Source organism: Sciurus vulgaris (genome assembly GCF_902686455.1).
Source record: "Sciurus vulgaris genome assembly, chromosome: 11".
Lineage (NCBI taxonomy): Eukaryota > Metazoa > Chordata > Mammalia > Rodentia > Sciuridae > Sciurus > Sciurus vulgaris.
This window is the reverse complement of record NC_136472.1, coordinates 25,837,267-25,856,082: the sequence shown is the minus strand read 5'-3', so window position 1 is coordinate 25,856,082 and position 18,816 is coordinate 25,837,267. Positions and strand designations below refer to the sequence as shown.

General features: G+C 46.6%; 1 protein-coding gene across 1 annotated transcript in view; it reads left to right on the top strand.

Annotated features, from left to right (window-relative positions):
- PTPRJ (protein tyrosine phosphatase receptor type J) overlaps positions 1 to 18,816 on the top strand; it is a 49,967-nt gene that overhangs the window by 4,551 nt on the left and 26,600 nt on the right. Inside the window, exons 2-9 of the mRNA XM_079105054.1 lie at positions 1,214 to 1,477; positions 3,927 to 4,175; positions 5,085 to 5,312; positions 7,817 to 8,080; positions 10,048 to 10,299; positions 12,619 to 12,876; positions 13,790 to 14,071; positions 15,877 to 16,167. Coding sequence (XP_078961180.1) covers positions 1,309 to 1,477; positions 3,927 to 4,175; positions 5,085 to 5,312; positions 7,817 to 8,080; positions 10,048 to 10,299; positions 12,619 to 12,876; positions 13,790 to 14,071; positions 15,877 to 16,167 — 1,993 coding nt within the window. The 5' untranslated portion in view covers positions 1,214 to 1,308. The remainder of the gene's footprint in view (positions 1 to 1,213; positions 1,478 to 3,926; positions 4,176 to 5,084; positions 5,313 to 7,816; positions 8,081 to 10,047; positions 10,300 to 12,618; positions 12,877 to 13,789; positions 14,072 to 15,876; positions 16,168 to 18,816) is intronic.

Sequence of the window (18,816 nt, the reverse complement as noted above, 5' to 3'; positions counted from 1 at the left end):
TCTTGAAAATGGCCCAGAGAGGGACCTGTTCTTGCTACCTCCGCTCTGGCAGCTCTTCTTGATTTCTCCTGATCCTTCTCACCGTCATCCTCTGCATGTAAATGGCAGCACCCAGTGATCATCTGCCAAAAGCCGACACTGGCACGTGTCGCTTTAGAAAGGGGAAACTTCGTGGCATGAAGTCTTTTTGAATTGTTTCCTGCTTGTTTGATTTCCCTTCTCTTATTACCTCTCCTGCCCCTATTCACTGATTGGATAAATGTTTACACCTCCTATGAGCCAGGTGAGGTGCCCTCTTCATGCCCATGCCAAGATGGTGCCGCCTGGAAAGTCTCTGCTCATTTGGGGTCAGTCCCAAGCTCCTTGAGAATAAGAGCCACATCATCTATGTTTTATTCAGTGTCTGGTTGTAACTCCTTACTCTTGAATTTAATTAAGAGGCATCTATTTAGTAGTTCTACTGTTAATAACCAAGATGGCTTCCATTGGTTTATGATTCTGTGTACCTGCAGTTTCATAGATGACGAAACTGATTTTCAGTAGATGGGATGATTTTGATTAATATTACAAGACTAGTGACTAGCAGGATGGAATCTTAGCCCAGAGTTTTAGATGTCCAAATCTAGTGTCTTGTTCATCATATCATGGTGGCTAGTAGTAATCCTTTGCATTTGATGGTGTCTTAGACCTATCAACAGGGGAACCCCAGAGAATTTCAAGGGGCAGATTCCAGGTCACTCAGCTAAGAGGTGGAACAGGTCTTTAAGTGAAGTTTGGGATTCCAGGAGCTGCTCTTAGGTCAGAGCTTTCTGCTGATGTCAGGGTTTGGCAAAAAAGTTACCACATGCTTCTGCATCCTGTAATACCTCTCTCTGTGTAGAATTTCCCTAGAATTGGGAGAGACTCATTTTGCCTCTTAGGTATCCTTTTGTATCCACTGCTAGACAGACTTAGCCCTGTGTTCAAGTTATAGACCTCTGTGAGTTTTGCCTCGTTCTAAAGCCTTCTGTTTGACTGACAAGCTCATAGAAGTGCCTACGTGTGTTTAAATGCATTTTGTTGCAGGGAAGTCTAAGAGGTAAATGAAGAGAAATGAAACTGTCGTTGCAAGATTCACTTCTGTATAGTAGACACTCACAGCAGACCTGGCGCTCACATTTGTGTTTTTAATGTGATTTTTTTTTCTTTTTCCTTGAAAACAACATGTAAACAGCACCCAGTCCTGTATCTGACATTGATGCTGTTTCCATCAGTCCAACCAACGTGGTCCTGACCTGGAAAAATGATGACCCGGCTGCTTCTGAGTACATGTACAGAGTAAAGAATGAGAGGGAAACGGAGTGGAGGGTGACTGGACGGAATGAGACGGTGTGCAATGTCACAGGCTTGAGTCCGGCGACTTCATATGTATTCTCCGTCACTCCAGGAATAGCCAATGAGACGTGGGGAAGTCCCATGGTCAGAAATGTCACAACAGGTGAGATGTCCAGCTCCCAGGGATGATGACAGACATTCTTACTGTCTTGACTCCTAGAACCCTGTCCATTCAGGTTGCTGGCTGGGACAAGACTGGCATGCATTTGCTAGCGGAGGAGAACAGGGTCTGTGTTGTGTTAGGTCCCAGAGTTCAGCTGACCAGATCCTTGAGTATTAAGCTTCTGTGTGTTTTTTGAAGTTTTAATGATTTCCATTTTTTTTTTTTCTTTTCTTTTTTTTTGTTATTATTGGTTCATACCTACTTTTTTGTTTTAGGAGTGGAGGCCTCTTTAGAAGTATGTTTTGATGACATCAGTAATTATTAGCTTTTTAGTCGCCTCAGGAAATTGATGCTGCGTTTATAGTCCCAGGAGTTTCTTTTGAGTGGGAGAGTTTGGTATGCATTGTAGAAAAGGTCTGTTTCAAATGACATAAGAGCCTAATGACATTTAAACTTCAGTTAAGATTAGGCAGCTTAGATTATGCTGTAGCTTGGATATCAATACCCTAAGCATCCTGTTACAGCTGCAAATTTAGTTTTTTTTTTTTCTCCAAGCTGAAAGTAACCAAAAAAGTATCTAACAAATGAGCTGAGTGAGTATTTTTTTTCCTTTTTAAAAGGTAAGAAGGAAAAAGAGACCCTTTGTTGGTTTTCTGGATGCTGGTGGTAGTGTGTGTGATCTCCTTGGCTGGTGAGGGCCTTGGAAGCCTGGCCCTTGGGGCCCGCAGCTTAAGTCAGCTAGATCTAGCACAGCATCTTTTCTGGACACGGAACAGTCAACTATCAAACCAATGACTTTCAGCTTTTTTTTTTTTTGTTTTTTTTTGTTATTGTTGTTGTTGTTTTAAAACTAGGAAACTATTTCATAAAACAAAATCTTGCCCAGAAACCCAGTATGTTAAAACAAAATGAAACTAGAGAAAGGAGCTATAGGGATGAGCGTCAGTTACCTTCATAAAAATCTCCTGGAGGTTCTCAGAACACAATGTTAGGAAAAAAAACAAAAAACCAAAATAAAAAAAAAACTACAACACAGATTTTCTGTTATGATGTAAAAGAGAGAGGGAAAGAAAGAGAGAGCAGAGAGTTGATAGAAGAGATTAATAAGAGAAAAGAATGTAGAACTATGGAAAAGGAGAGGTGGAAAGTAGCAGGAAGCACCTGGCTGGGGAGCCAAGTGTCATGGTCCCCTAATGTGGACAGGGCTGTGTCAGTGCAGAGCTCGTCAGCTGCTATGTATCCAGCATGTACTATGTGCAGAGCTGTCCTTAAGTCATTATTTTGTCCTCATAGTAGCCCAAATGGCTTCATCTGAAAAAACCATAATGCAGAGAAGTTAAGTTTCTTTGAGCACTCCAGAGTTCTGATCATCAAGTGATGTAATTGGAGCCCAGGGACCCTGACTCCGGTCCACTGTGGCACCATGATGCACATAACAGGCACCCAGAGTCGTTAAGCTGGGTGGTTTCTTGAATTGCATTTCTTAATATTAATAGTAAAAAAGAGGGCTTGGGGTGTAGCTCAGTGGTAGAGCTCTTATCTAGCATGAGGGTGGCCCAGGTTCCACCCCCAGCACACCACACAAACACACCCACACAGACATACACCTGAGTGACCTGATTTAGAAATCTTAGAAATCTTTGCATTGGAGATATTTAAGGTGAGGAAAGAAATCAGAGAGCAGATCACCTTGCTTCAGATCTCGCAAAACCTTAGAATTGTCTAGGCCAATGTCTTTATGTTCAGCCGCCTGCAGATCCTGGGCAGGGTGTTTTCCTTTGTCTGCAGTACTGCCTCTGTGTTTATGGGTTCTAGTTTCCCCACGTCCACCAATAGTGTGTGTTCTTGAGCAAGTCACCCTGCGTCTCTGGGTCTTCATGTTTTTGTCTTCAAAAGTGAAGTGAGTGGATGTCATGTTAGATGCAATGGTTTGATTTATGTCACTGTCAGCCAGGTAAGGTAGCGGAAGGAATGGCCAGGGCACAGTGTAGATAAAAAGCCTTTTGGAAAATCCCCTCGGGGTTAGAATACAGGATTTGCTCCTTAATTGGAGTGTCTTGGTACTGTACAATGATGCTATGTGCCTTATCTTGAATTGAGACCATTAGACTTAGGAAACAATCATTTTATTTGATGTTTTATTGTGAGTGTCTAAAACAAATGTAATTAAATGCTGCTGTTTAAAGGGACATTTTAAAGAAGAGTTTCAAATCCCCTGTGGGGTTAGTGTTGAGGAATTGTACAGATCCTGGACAATTTGGTTTTAAGGTTTATTCCTCCTGCTTTCTGTGTAATGTCCTTTTACCCTTGCTGTGGAATGATGGATATGTGCTGGACTCTGATATAAAGGAAGTGTTTTTAGTGGGTCACATTGAAATGTCAGTGACTTAATGAAAGATGACCACAGATATCTTGTTCCAGTAATGTCCATTGTGTGTTTTTAAAATAGAACCTTGTCCAGTGTCTGGGCTTCGTGTGACCTTCATGGGTGTGACGCGGGTTGCTCTTACCTGGGGCACGGACAATGGCACCGAGTCTTACCGCATGCTCCTGGAAAGCATCGGAAGTCCTACAGAGATGACCAATGACTTGGCAGTCAATATTTCAGGCCTGAAGCCAGGGTTTCAGCACATTATCCCGTATCTTCCAGAATCAGAGGAGACTCAAAGAGACACCCTGGTTATGGAAGGTGGCAGGGGTAAGTTGTGAAAGTGGACCTCCTGGTTTTGTCTTTCCGTAATATTTTAAAAAAGCATTTTTATATTTGCCTAGGGCTTCAGGGTTTATAGAGGGCTCTCCCACCACACGTTAGTTTGATCCAACTCCTTTATGAAGAAGGAAAGCGTGTTCTTCTTTTACAGGTGAATTGGGGTTCAGAATGCAGTGGGTTTTCAAACTTCTGGAGTCTGGCATCCAGGAAAGTAGGCGGACCTCTGAGCTTTTTATTTTTCACTTGAACAAATAATGGGTAGATTAACCCAAGTAGAGCCAGAACTACAAAGTTCTCCTTGCCTGCAGTGACGGGCAGAAATCACACTCTGAAGAGTGACTTACGGTGCACTTGTTTCCCCCACCTCAGGCTCAAGGCCTTGAAGGAAGAGTTGGGGCATTTCTCATCCCTTCTTCCTTCCTCCTTTGTTTGGCAGCTTCCTTCTTAGAGGGGCTCCTTCCACACGCTCAAGGAGAAGTGGCCACCAGCCATTCCTGCTTCACACCCTGCACTCCCCCTACCCACTGGGGTCCAGGGGAGGCATTCCCTGAGTAGGCTTTGGTTACCAAAATCTGAATCACGGACCAGCTCTGGAAAATCTCGTTGGGACGGGAGAAGGAAAATGTCCAGAAGAAGGGAGAATTGTCCAAAATAGCAAAGTTGAGAGAGACACACAGAATATCTGGGATGTTACTGGAATAACAGTGCAAAGGAAAATATCAGGGCCTTTTCAGGAGACCGCGTCTCTCTCTGGGGGAGAAAGGGAACAGATATTTATGGAGTACCAAATGTGGGCACTGTCGGATGTGTCATCTTTTGGGGGTGGGGACACATGAAAGAAGTTGGGGGATGCGTTTCTCTTATGGTCAATGTCTTTGCCTTCTGCAGTTAAAACAGGTGCCAGCAGCACGGAGGGAAGCCCAGCGGTGAGCACACCCTGGTGTAGCGGCAGCGCCTCGAGTACATACTGCCTGGTACCTGCAGACCCCGCCTCCAGCCAGGAGTCCCGAGGCACTGAAGTCCTGCTTGTAGGGTTGAAGTCCAGCGCTCAGTACAGGGCCACTGTTTATTCTCAAGCGGCAGATGGCACAGAAGGCCAGCCCCAGGCCATCGAGTTCAGGACAAGTATGTTGGATTTTGTGCAGTGACTTCAGCCAGCGTTTCCTAGCAGTTTCATCTCCTGTGATTCTGGATCTGAGTTATCGGTGGCTTAGCAACTCGTTCTGTGGTCAGAGGGAGTTTTCTGGGAGGGATTTTGGGCAGCACAGATCTGTGGGGTGTCTCCTTTCATCTGTGGCTGTAGCATGTCTTTCACGAGGCTCAGGAGAGCACCCCGGGCAGCTGCTGTGGCCCTGCCTCACACATCTTTCCTGTCTCTGCTTGTTAGTCCAAGAGACAAGCTGCTGTCATGTTTTTTTCTTATAAATAGATAATCATTGCCTAATTTTCCCCACCCTGAGATGAGGAAATGAGTTTCCCTTTTTGGCTTGTCCTTGGAATTCATGTTGATCTTTCTGTGGAAAGGCTTGTTAACGAGCTCATTACTGCTGCCTAGCTGTGATTCCTCAGCTCTTCCGCTCTATAAATTGACCAGTGCTCAGTGGCTTTTGGGGTCAGTGCTGATGAGGGAGTAAAGAAAGGCACAGTTCCTACCCTCAGGGAGCTTCCCCTGCAGAGAGGGAGTTGAGACAGACATTCATGGAGGAGAACATGGTCGGGCCAGGCAAGCTCAGGGACAAACACTGCAATATCACAGTTCTCCGGGGAGCCTGGTGGCAGAATGCGTGAACAGGTCCACAGAACTGAGGAACGGAGGGTTGAGGCTGGAGGAGCAAGGACAGGAACCATACTGGCACCCAGGAAACTCTGGGAGGGCTGGGCCACATGAGGTCCAGTGACACCCCCAGGATTCAAAGTCCCTGGAAGGGGAGAGTGTCTTACCTGCTTGCTGGGTGGCTGTGTGGGGAGAAGGAACCACTGTCCCCCGGCTTCCATGTGGGTGATAAGTGGTTCCTCCTGCCAAGGATGTTGGGGTGCTTACTGCACAGGTAACATGCGCCACCGACTCCTGGAACTGCCCAGGAAGTGCTGGGGCCACTGGAGGTGGGAGCGTGATTTTAACATCCAGTCCCAAGGGGCGGCCTCTTCTGCTGGGAGGACCTGAGGTCGGTTTGGAGGGAGGATAGGACTTGGATGTGTGGAGAGAAGGGAGAGCAGGACACTCCAGTGAGGGAATGTCCTTGAGTGAAAGAGCAAGTGACAGACCCCAGGTAGGAAGGTAGAGGGCTGAGGGCGGTGGAGGGGAGATTAATGAGCTGGAAGTTTGAGATTGGGGCACTAGCATGGTTGGTTTCTGGAGGGCCCTGTGCAGAAAGGGTGAGACAGGGCCTCTTTGATAATGCCATTCACAGGGCCCCACCCTCATCACCTGATCACCCCCAAAGCCCTGCCTCCTATTCCGTCACCTCAGCAGTCAGGGTCTCAACCTGCTCTGGGGGACGTGGGAATTCAGTCCATTGCCACACCTGCCCACACATGCCTGGCATTCTCCAAGTGACTATTTAGGTAGGATGGACAGGGTTGAAGAAACCAGAGCGTTTTGAGGTGCCCTAAACAAGCCCATGGCAGGGAGATCACTCGAAGGCAAGAGGAGGAGGTGGTTTTTCTGGAGCTCAGGGAGAGCTGAGCCAGTGGAGGGCACAGAGGTGCGAGGACATGGGCCCCAGAGCAGGAGGATGGATGAAGGACAGCAACGGCTCTCCTCCATCTGGCCTCAGCAGCCTGATGTGTCACTCACTGTGGAACCTGCTCACCGTCCATGCGGTGGGGTCCCCAGTGGTGCCACCTACAGGGCCCCACCTTCCAGGGCACACAGCAGGCAGGAGGACAGAGGATGGACTGGGAGGTGGAGGTGGGCACATGGCAATGACTAGTGGGCTCTGGTGTCTTTTTTCTTTTATTCCTGCTACTCAGGATTGAGCTCAGGGGTGCTTTACCACTGAACTGCATCCCTAGCCCTTTTTTATTTTGACACAAGGCCTTGCCAAGTTGCTTAGACTGGCCTTGAACTTGCGATCCTCTTGCTTCAGCCTCCAGGTAGCTGGGATGACAGGCATGGGCCACCATGCCTGGCTTCTTTTATTCTCTTTGCTTGAGGTTAGGATTGTTATCTCCATTTTACAGGTGAGCAAATTGAGCTCAAAGCTATGAAAGCTCAGCCAGCCTGGGAGCCCAGATGTGCCCCCTAGCCCAAGTCTGTGGTCTTTAGTTGTTCACGTACTGTGTTCATTCCTGGATGGATATGTGCTTGAGGACTTTCCTGAGTTACCTGGGCAGCTAGGGTGGGGCATCAGAAGAATCCAACTTATTGTTTGATTAGGAGCCTGTCATTTCTCTGAAGGTCAACTCACAAAAAGAATGAAGGGCATCTGTGCAGGGCCAGGTGGAGTCTTCTCTCACCAGTGGTGCCTGACTTTGGCCCGACTCACGTGTTTCCAGTCGTGGTTAAGTGGCATGGAGGAGGAGCGCCTCCTTCTGGTGTGTAGGCTCCATGACAGGCTCCATGATGGCTCTCTCCCCGCTCTGGCTTGACATTCTGTTTAATTTCCACTTCTCTTATGTCTTAACAGATTCTAGTCAGGTTTTTGACATCCACGCTATGAACATCAGTGCCACAAGCATGACCCTGACCTGGAAAATCAGCTATAATGGGTCATCCTCTGCCTACACCTACAAGATACAAGTGACTGGGGAGGCCAGTTCCCTCAATCTCACCGTCAGTGAGACTCATGCTGTCGTCTCGGGACTCAGCTCGAGTACCTTGTACAACATCACAGTGTGGCCTTTCCTGGGAGATGCCGAGGGCACACCAGGCTTTCTCCAAGTGTATACCCGTGAGTTCACCCATTGCTCTAACTGATCTTTCTGGGATCCTACTATGTGCCAGGACCAGAAGCCGGGAGCTTTACGTGTGTGGCAGTTGCCTTCATGGTGGGTGTGAGGCTTCCTCTTTCAGAGACGAGGAAATGACAGTCCAGCACAGGCGAACGCTTTGCCTGCGACCATTAGCTAGCAGGTGGCAGAGCAGGGACTTGAAGCCCGGAGTGCCTGGCTCTGGACTCAGGGCTCATCCTTTTGGAAGGCTTTACTCAAGTGTCAGTGCCCCCCAGGAAGCACACCGTGGGATTGTTGTGTGATTTACTCTTTGGGGAAAACGAAATTTGCTTTCATTTCTTCACCTTTTACTTTTTTTTTTTTTTACTGTTTAATCTCTCTCTGAGTTAGGATGAAGTTGAACTGGGAGTCACAACTGACCTGCTCCCCAACCTCAGGTCGCAATTGCTTATAAGTAAGACAGGTATTTATTTCTCTCTAGTGGAAAAGAAACCTAGTGCTGGGCAGCATGAGCATGGAAGTGCTAGCCAGGACTTAGTTGCAGGACGCAGAAGCAATGAGCTATTTTAAGCCAAGAGGAATTTATGCCGGGGATTGAGGGTTTCCAGAATCACTGGAAGGGCTCCTGTTGGTTTGCTAGGGCTGCCATAATGAGCACAACAGAAGTTAGTTTTCTCATCCTTCAACATAAGTTTTCTTACCCTTCTTGATTTACAAGAAGTGGCAGATCAAGGCTGCTTTCTTCTGTAGCTTCTCAGCTTGCAGGTGATTATCTTCTCCCTGTGCCTTCCTGTGATGGTCCTTCAGACTGTGTGTCTGTGCGCTAATCTCTTCTTATGAGGACACCAGTCTTCCCGGGAGAGGCCCACCCTCGTGACTTCTTTAACTTAACAACCTCTCAACAGAGTCTGTCTGCAAATACAGTACTGAGGTGCAGGAGAGGCACCTTCTGAGGTACTGGGGTTAGGACTTACTGGGGGTCACAATTCAGACCATAGTAGCCCCCAGAACTGAGTTCTAGGCTAAGGCTGCAGAACTGAGCCTCCTGAAGAGTCCCCCCTTAAAATGGAGAGCAGAGTGAGGCTCCAGGAAGCCTCTGTGGCAGCAGCTGACTCCAGGAGCTGTGATCCTGGGATCAGGAGGCTGTGGTCACCACCCCAGAGCTGGTTCTAGAGTCAGGCAGCCTGAGCGCCAGCGGTCACATCCACATCCCAGCAATAGCAAGGATCCCCAGCAGAACACAGAGCTTCACCCCTGAGGGCTTTACTTGCTGCTAGAAGTCACACAGTACTTCTCACATTGAATTGTCTGGAGCTTAGCTCCATTTGGCTGCAGGGGAGGCTGGGAACTGCAGTGTTTAGTTCCTGTAGTCATGCACACAGCTAAAAGTCTGGGGATGTGTTTCAAAGGAGAAGGTGAGGTCAGGGGACGTATTCTGTGGGTCAGCAGCAGGCTCTGTAAACAGAGGTCCTGAGAGGCTTAGGAGCATGTTCATCATCAAGCAGGCAGTAGTGGCCAGGAGTCCCCCAGAGCCGGAGCCCGTGTTCCTGGGGGCTTCAGCCTCCTCTGGTTTCCTGGGAATGGCTTTGTGCAAGTTAAGCACACAGCGCCTGCACCCGGGTGGCCAAGTGCTCGCTCCATGGCCAGAAACCCGGGTTTCTGTGGAGCTCGTGTTGTAGCTGATGGGCCAAAGGGGAGCCAATGGGAGATGGGGCGTCCGGGTATGCTAGAGTCAGCTGCTGCCATGGAGGCTTCCTGGAGCCTAGCTCTGCTCTCCATTTTAAGGGGGGGACTCTCTAGGAGGCTCAGTTCTGCAGCCTTAACCTGGAAATCAGTTCTGGGGGCTACTATGGTCTGAATTGTGACCCCCCAGTAAGTCTGGGTGTGCAAGTTATTTTGTGAGAGTTGCTCACCCCCGTTTTCTGGGTGCAGATTCTTAATCTGATCATTCTCTCTCATCCCACAGCCCCAGGTCCAGTTTCTGACTTTCGAGTGACAAGTGTCAGCACCAGGGAAATCGGCTTAGCCTGGAGCAGCAATGACTCAGAGTCCTTTAGGATTCTTACTAAAGGGGCTGGCGAACTTGGAAATGACACAACCACCAACCAAAGTATCACCATTGGTGGCTTACGCCCTGGAACCAGTTATCATTTTGAAATATTTCCTCAAGGACCAAATGGGACTGAAGGGACACCCCAGACAGTTGATGGTAGAACTGGTAAGCAAGTGGGCCGTGCTTTCTGTCAAACAGTCATGTTTCTTAAAGGAAATGTGTATGATTTATAGACGTCATGTTTTCCACATATTGCTTTTCTTTTTATTAAGAAAAATCTTAAAAAGTTTTCATGACACTTTCGCATATCCGTGATTTTTTTATTTTTTATTTTTGTGGTGCTGGGGATTGAACCCAGGGCCTTGAGCTATCTCCCCAGCCTGCATATCCACGATTTAAAAAGCAGACAAATAAACAAAAAACCCATATGTCATCTATCAAATGATACAGCTGAGGTCATTTTATGCATGTGATTTTGTAATCTGCCTTTTCCCACTTAACAGTTTGTTGTAAATATTTTCCTGTCAGCATAAGTGTTTCTACAGGATAATTTTGACAACTGCCTTGTATTCTGTTGTTTACATGTTGGGACTGGTAGGTAATAATGGCTGATGGGTGTGTGTGTGTGTGTGTTTTGGTACTGGGGATTGAACTCAGGGGCACTCAGCCACTGAGCCACATCCCCAGGCCTATTTTGTATTTTATTTAAAGACAGGGTCTCACTGAGGTGCTTAGCACCTCGCTGTGTTGCTGAGGCTGGCTTTGAACTTGCGATCCTCCTGCCTCTGCCTCCGGAAGCACGGGGATTACAGGCATGCACTACTGCGCCTGGCCCTGTGTGTGTTTTGGTGACTACAATTTTATTGGAACACAGCTATGCTCATTTGTTTGTGTACTCTCTACATCTTTTTTTATGCTATAAGTAGTAATGACAGAGAATTTATGGCTTCTAAAACCTAAATTTTATGCTCTGAGCCTGGCAGAGAAAGTTTTCTGAGTCTGGACTAGAAAAGTATTCTCAAAGTGTGGTCCAGGAGTCTCTCACAGTGTTTTAGTTTTTTTTTTTTTTTTTCCTGCTGTGACCAAAAGACCTGACAAGAACAATTTTAAGGCAGTAAAGTTTATTTGGGGCTCCTCGTTTCAGAGGTCCCAGTCCATAGATGACCGACTCCATCCTTTGGGGCCTGAAGTGAGGCAGAATATCAGGGCAGAAGGGTGAGGCTGAGGAAATCAGCTCAGGCTATCACAAGGAGTCAGAGAGTTTAACTTTCAATATAAACCCCAATATAAACCTGTGACCTTCACCCCTCCTCTAGCCACAGGCTACCCATGTAAGTCACCACCCAGGTAATTCCTGATAGGGGATTTTAATTCTGATGTCATTTTCATATGTATTCTTACAGTCAGAAAAATTCCTTACTTTAATTTATAATACAGTAAATATTGGTAAATATAACCTAAAGAAACAAAAATTCTCTGAGGCCCTTAATAACTTTTAAGGAAGGGAAAGCGGTCTGGAGACCCACATGCTTTAAGAACTGTTGTTCTAGACGTGTTTGTTGTAAGTTAACCATTACCCTGGGGTTGGGCACCTCCACTGTTATTTCAGAAGGAACTTTGTGACATGGTTTTGTTAGTTCTATAAATATAATTGATATTGATGGAACAGTTTTATGAAAGTAGTTTAAATAAATTATTGAATTATTCCTAGGTTGTTTGGAGAAACTTTTGGGAATTCCTTGCTCATTCTCGTTTATTTATTCTTTTTAGCTAGGCTTGACAGAGTATATGTTGACATATTATACACACAAGTTCCACTGGTAGTGTAATCATATATGAACATAGAAAAGTTATGTCCAATTCATTCTTTTGTCTTTCCTGTTCCCATCCCCCGTCCCTTCCCTTCATTCCCCTTTGTCTAATCCAATGAACCTCCACCCATCCCTCCCCCGTTTATCGAGTGTCAGTATCCACATGTCAGAGAGAACATTTGGCCTTTGGTTTTTGGGATTGGCTTATTTCACTTGGCGTGATAGCCTCCAGTTCTATCCATTTACTGGCAAATGCCGTAATTTCATTCTTCTTTATGGCTTCTTAATTGTGTATTTAAACCACATTTCCTTTATCAATTCATCTGTTGTAGGGCACCTAGGTTGGTTCCATAGCTTAGCACACATAGGATTATCAGCTCAGCTTAAGGAACCAAACATAATTTCCACTCCAGAAGACCCCTTGAAGGGGTCATTTTATGACAAAATCAAAAGACCAGAGAGCTGGTAATAAGAACTGGTAAGCTCATCTGTGTCATGAAAGTGCCAGGATTTTTGAAGGAACTTTTTGTGTATTTCTTCCCCTGGTTTTGGAGTTTGCCCTTTGAAAGCTCATTAGTGTTTGATGATGGAGGAGCAAGTTGAAAAGAAGTTGAAAGGAAGCAGGTCATCATGATGGTCCTGTTTTCTTCTTCTCTTTCTTTCCTCTGATCAGACCCTAGTGCTGTGTTTGGCATCCGCGTGGTCCACGTCACCACCACCGAGATGCAGCTGGAGTGGCAGAATACAGATGGTGCTTCCACATACATCTACCACTTGGTTGTACAGTCTGAGAGCGGCTCCCGCGAGGCGAACAGCTCTGAGGAAGCAGCCACCCTGCAGGGCCTCAACCCGGGCACCTTATACAACATCACCATCTCTCCAGAAGCCAGCCAGGTCCGGGGACAGCCCAGCTCCATTTTCCAGTACACACGTAAGTCTCTTAGGATGCCCTTCTGGGTGAGATTCTCCCTGCCTTCCACTTGGGGGCAGCACTGGTTGAATGATGGTATCGGGGTCCCTTGTGTTTCTGGGTTCCAGGGTGACCTTGAAGCGGAGTAAGTTGGAAACCTCGGCTTTGGCAGAGGTTCTGCTGTCCTTGCTGGGCACTGATGTTGAAACCACGTGAACTTGGAATTGTCTTTGTTTATTTTGTGTGATACCGAGGATTGAACCCAGGGCCTCACATGTGCTAGGCAAGCACTGAGCTATATCCCCAGCTCCTTTTATTTTGAGACAGGGTCTCTTTAAATTGCCCAGACTTGCCTCAAACTTGAGAGCCTCGTGCTTCAGTCCCTGGGATTACAGGTGTGTGCCACCTCACCTGGCTTTAGAGACAAAGTGATTTATTCCATGGGAGTGGAAGACATAACTGTTCCATTCATTCCTTGGGAATATATACTGGAGGAGAGTCACCTTATCATGCAGGCACTGGAAGATCTTGCTTGGATGAGGAGCTTTGCTTGCAGAGAGGGAGGTGTTTTGCTAATTTGCAAACCCTACAGACAGTAACAGTGTTGGTTTATAATATACTTTCTGTATATTTTCCCTCTTTCATCAGTCAGATTTAAAAAACAGATTAGAAATCATACCTTAAAAATATATTTCCGATACGCCCTGAAGTATTAGAAGAAATCCAAAAAACTTTCACTGTTTTTAGGTTTGATCTGTATAATTATTTCCTGAGAATCTTTCTGGGAAAGTCTTCTGTCCTTTGAGCCAGCAAATATTAGTTTTATTCATTCTTTTAAAAAGAAACCAGGCTATTTTTGCATGTAGTAAGAAAGATAGTCCTAGAATGCAAATTAGCCTCTGCTTTTCTTTAACATTTTTTTTTTAAATTCCAGGGCCAAGCAGTGTGGCCAGCATTGTCATAAACACCAGCACCACAGCGGCAACCTTAAGTTGGCAGAACCCTGACGCGGCCTCGCCCACGTACTCCTACCGCCTTCTTATTGAGAAGGCTGAAAATTCCAGCAACACAACTCAGGTGGTCAGGACGGATGTCGGGGTCACTAACGCCACAGTCATGGAGTTGATACCTGGCTCACCGTACAGAGTGGAGATCTTTACACAAGTGGGGAATGTCACTGAGTCTCTGACGCCCAGCTGGGAGTCTTTCTGTACAGGTGAGCAGCCCCAGGTGCCCGTGGACCCCCTCCTGTGTGGTGCTGATCTTGCAGGTGGTCCTCAGGTCGTCCGCTCCGCTCTGTAGTTCATTAGGTCATAGATGGCGGGCCAAGACATCCTTTTGTCATGGTGCCCTGGCCGTTTCTTCATTCAACAGATGTCTGCTGAGCGCTTGTGTGCCAGATGGATAAGGCCCTGGAACTTGTGTTCTAGCTGGGAAGACAAATAATAAAGATAAATAAGCACATTGTTTGGTGATAATTACTGCTAAGGAGAGGAGAAAAAAACAAGGGAAACATGAGACGTTTGTCTAGTGTGTCTAGGAAAGGCTCAATGAAAAGGTGATTCTGAGCAGAGAGCCCAGAGAATCAAAGGAGCCAGCCACGTGGCTGTCAGGGTGTCTGAACATCACAGATGGCAAAGGCCCTGAGGCTAGAGGGAGCCTCTGTCCTGGAGAAAGAGCAGGAGGCCAGTGGCAGGAGTGGACCCACAGGAGCTGCGAGGTGATTGGTCAGGGCACAAACCACATCCAGCATTGTAGTTCTTTTCCACTGAAAAAGATGAAAAGGATATTGCTCAACATTTTCTCCCTTCTTGATCTTTACAACTCAGAAGGTGTGATAGAGAAGAGCCCATGCTGAGCTGAGGTGTGTTGAGAGAGCCTCCCAGGGAAGGGATTGAGGCAGTTTTGATGAGTGCTCCTGCTTACAGTTGATGGTGGTGCACCTGTCACCTCCGCACCTGAACCACCCCATTCCCTGTCCCCTTAGCTCCTGCATCCTCCCTTCAAGTGGGTTTAGATTTGGAGGTTGGAATCTCATTGGACCAGCCGCTCCAGTGTGTGTTAGAGATGGACCTTTGGCCTCTGACCTTTCCTGTGGGGTGGTTACAGAAGCCCTTCAGCTTTGAGTCACCCCTGCCAATGTGGGCACCATCCCACCTGGTTTGGTCTCTGATCTTTGGCATCGGGGTGGCTCCATTGCTGATGCCTGTGGTAGCTGTAATTACTGCAGCCTGTAGCAAGAGAAAAAGTTCATATGAGTATTTATGGCAGATGGGATGTGAGCTGTTGAATTGGGTGCACTGGGTGGGTTACCTTTCAGGCCTCAGGTGGGAATGTGGGAACTGCACCAGGTGAGTGGTGAGAGCTTTCCTTGCCTTAGAACTCTGTGGCGTTAGTGATAACAGTCTCCTCCAGTATGTGGGCACAGTTTCCTGTTGATTTCAGTTCAGTGTTGCCCTCGGGAACTACTGGTCCTCAGACAGAGACAGATACCACTCCATTTTCAAGGCAAAGATGCTGATGCCATTTGGCCTGGATCAATCAGCATGCTGGGTGTGTGGAAAGTGCCCCGAGCTTGCATTTAGAAAACCTGGGATCCAGTTTTGGGTCTGCCAATCTCCAGCTGTGTCTTCTGCAGAGACTCACCTGGCTAAGCTGCAGCTGATTGAGTTTCAAAAGGGGACAGTATGGACCTTCCCTCCCACCTCAAGAATTGTCAGGAGGGCCCCCGATGGGGTGTAGAGGTGAAGAGGTTGCTGCCACTCACAGGCTGGCACTTCTCATGGAGCCCGCCTCCCTTCCAGGTGTCCTGCTCAGAGACGACTCCCAGTGTTTCCTCTCATCCTAGGCAGTTCTGCAGTGGAGGCTCAGAGCAGGCGGGGACTGACCCAAGGCTGCACAATCTTGTCTTGCCCAATTCAGGGTCAGGCCTGTCTGCTCATCGTGGCTGGGCCTTCTGCTCTGCATGTTTGCAAAAGCAAAAGTTGCAGAATCTCACAAGGCACTGTGCTTGCTTCGCAGAGCCTGCACCAGTGACCTCCTTCCACTGTGAGGTGGTCTTCAAAGAGCCAGCCTTGGTTCTGAAATGGGCCTGCCCTCCTGGCACCAACGAAGGCTTCGAGCTAGGAGTCAGCAGTGGAGCCTGGGACAATGTGACACTGCTGGAGAGCTGCTCTCCGGAGAATGGCACTGAGTACAGGACGGAAGTCACGTATTTGAATTTTTCTACCTCGTACAACTTCAGCATCACCACGCTGTCCTGTGAGAAGATGGCTGTCCCCACCCAGAACACCTGCGTCACCGGCATCACAGGTAGGCTCCCTGGCAGGAGGTGGACCCAGTGGGTCTGCAAGTGTAGCCTGGAAATCCATTTTTAAAAAATTTCCCCTACATATGTATTTTTATTGGCATTGCCTGGTATCCCATTCTATAGAAATCTCTGGAATAGCAGAAAAGAGGGTCTCCTTTTTTTATGTCCTAGGAGGTTCTGTTGCTTTGTAGAATAACACATGGCCACGTTTTCTTTTAAGTAGGGAGTTCTCTTCCTGCATTAAAAAGACATTTCTATAGAAATTCTCACAAAGTAGACAGTATGATGAAATTCACGTGCCCAGCTGAACATGCGTCAGCTCTTGGCCAATCTCATTTACCTGTGGGGATCTCCCTCTCCCCCCAACTTTCTTGAAACCAGTTGTGATTCTTATGTACTTTTATTTGTAAATATTTCATTAGGCATTACTTCAAGTTAGGGACTCCTCTTTTCTTTATTTCAGACACAGCTACCTTAATATTAAAGATGGAACGAGACCTTTAAAAAACCATTATCAGATATTTGGTCAAGATTTATATTTTCCTGGCATCTGTGTTAACAAGCTCCCGAGCTGCTGTGGGAAACAGATTATTTCCTATGCAGGGGATCCTCCTAGTTAATCTTTTCAGACCTGGTCTATTCTCTGTGTGTGGGTATATGTGCATGGGGAAAAGTCGAGTTTTATAAATCTCTGCTTCATTTAATCTGTTCTTGTTTCTGCATGTCTTTGCCAGAGTTATGTCTTTGAGTGACCTGGTAGGGCTCCATCTTTGTGCTTTTTGACTCCTGGATATTTGTTCTTTAGGGCATAAGAATGTTCCTAACCATCTAAAGAATTAGTGGTTGTAATAGCATGGGGGAGAAAAGCTTCTTACTTTGGAGAGCTGCCTTCTAAAGTGGTTGAGGAATTCTACGGACAGAACAGAGCCTTGGACTTAGGCAGATCTTGGTTGGATCCCAAGTTCTGCCATTTATCAGTTGTGTGATCTCAGAAAAGCTATTTAACATCTCTGAGCCTTGTTTTTCTTTGTTGTAAAAGGGGAAAGTCCTATTTTCTAGGACTGTTGTACAAATCAGATGAGTGTTAAAGACCATTTTAGAGTTGCCATGTGGGGCTGGTCAGGTTGTGCACTACACAATTCCTGGGAACACATTCACGTAGACTGTGAATGCCGGGGGCTCTTTGAAGTTTCATAGTACACAACTGCTCTGGACCCTGGGTCACGCCCCTTTGGGTTTCTGCAGCACTCTAGTGCATAATAGAAGCCATGAACATTTTGATGGCTTTTTCATAGTTCTGTTTAATGATATCATTTCAGTGTGTATAAACTACTAAAGATCAGCAGCCATGCCTGATTCAGTTTCCAGGGCTGAGCACAGTGCTTGTGTGGAGCCCAGAAGAGCATCAGAATTAGTTGTTGAAACCAAACACGGTGGGACAGGGTGGGATAATGACTGCGTATCTTTTAGTCCAGCGATTCTCTCATTCTAATCTACAGCTGCCTTGTTATAGATGAATTTTTATATATAAATGTAGCATGTGTTACATAAAGTGGAGTTGCATTTTCTCTGCGTTTGGAGGTGTTGGGTGGGGTAGATCCAGGAGAACTGGAGTGATAGTCTTTGCCAACATTCACTGGTTGCTTACTGTGTGCCAAGGTTGGGGAAGGGACTTGATGCAGTTAAGAAACACTGTGGTAAATAAGGTCGGCAGGGACCCTGCCGAGTTCAGGATTCAGGTAGAGACTGAGAGGATAGGACTTCCAGGTTCAGTGGTGGGGGAGCTGGAATGCTGTGCCAGTCTGAGGGCAGAGTTGGGGACCCTCTCTGGCCAGTTGCTGATGGAAGGTGTGGGGGTCTGTTTGGAAACTGCTTTTGGAACAGTTGACAGGCATGGGAACAGCGCCTCCAAGTGGTTGCTGCTGTCGGTTACATGAGAGGTTTCCAAAACTGGTAGCATAGAGCTGCTGGTCCACTAGAAGTACAATGGGAGCCTCATGTATCATTCAGAATTTTCTAGAAGCCACATAAAAAATTTAAAAAGGAAGAGCTAAAAGTAATAGCATTTAATTTAACTTGTATATTAAAAATATCTTGTGGGCATGGTGGCGCACGCCTGTAATCCCAGTGGCTCAGGAGGCTGAGACAGGAGGATTGCAGGTTCAAAGCCAGCCCCAGCAATTTAGTGAGACTGTAAGCAACCTAGCAAGACCCTGTCTCAAAAAAAAAAAAAAAAAAAAATAAGGGCTGGGATGTGGCTCAGAGGTCAAGTGCCCTTGAGTTCAACCCTTGGTACCAAAATAAGAAAAAAAAAAAAAAGAAAAGAAAAATCATCTCAACATATAATCTGTTTACAGTATTAATGAGACATTTTGCCTTTGGGGTGCTAAGTCTGATATCCAGTCTCTTTTGTGCTTGTAGCACATCTGCATTCGCACTTGTCACATTTCATGTGCTCCCATTGCTGTCTGTGGCCGACGGCTGCCGTCTTGGGCAGTGCCAGTTTAGAGAATTATATTGTGGATTGTTTTGGAGTTCAGTTCTTTCAGTCTCCCTGAATCTTTGTATAATAATGAAAACAGCCCAAACCGTATGTGGGAGACAAATTAAGTGGAGAGGGATCAACTTTAATTCAGCATTTCTTTTTCCTG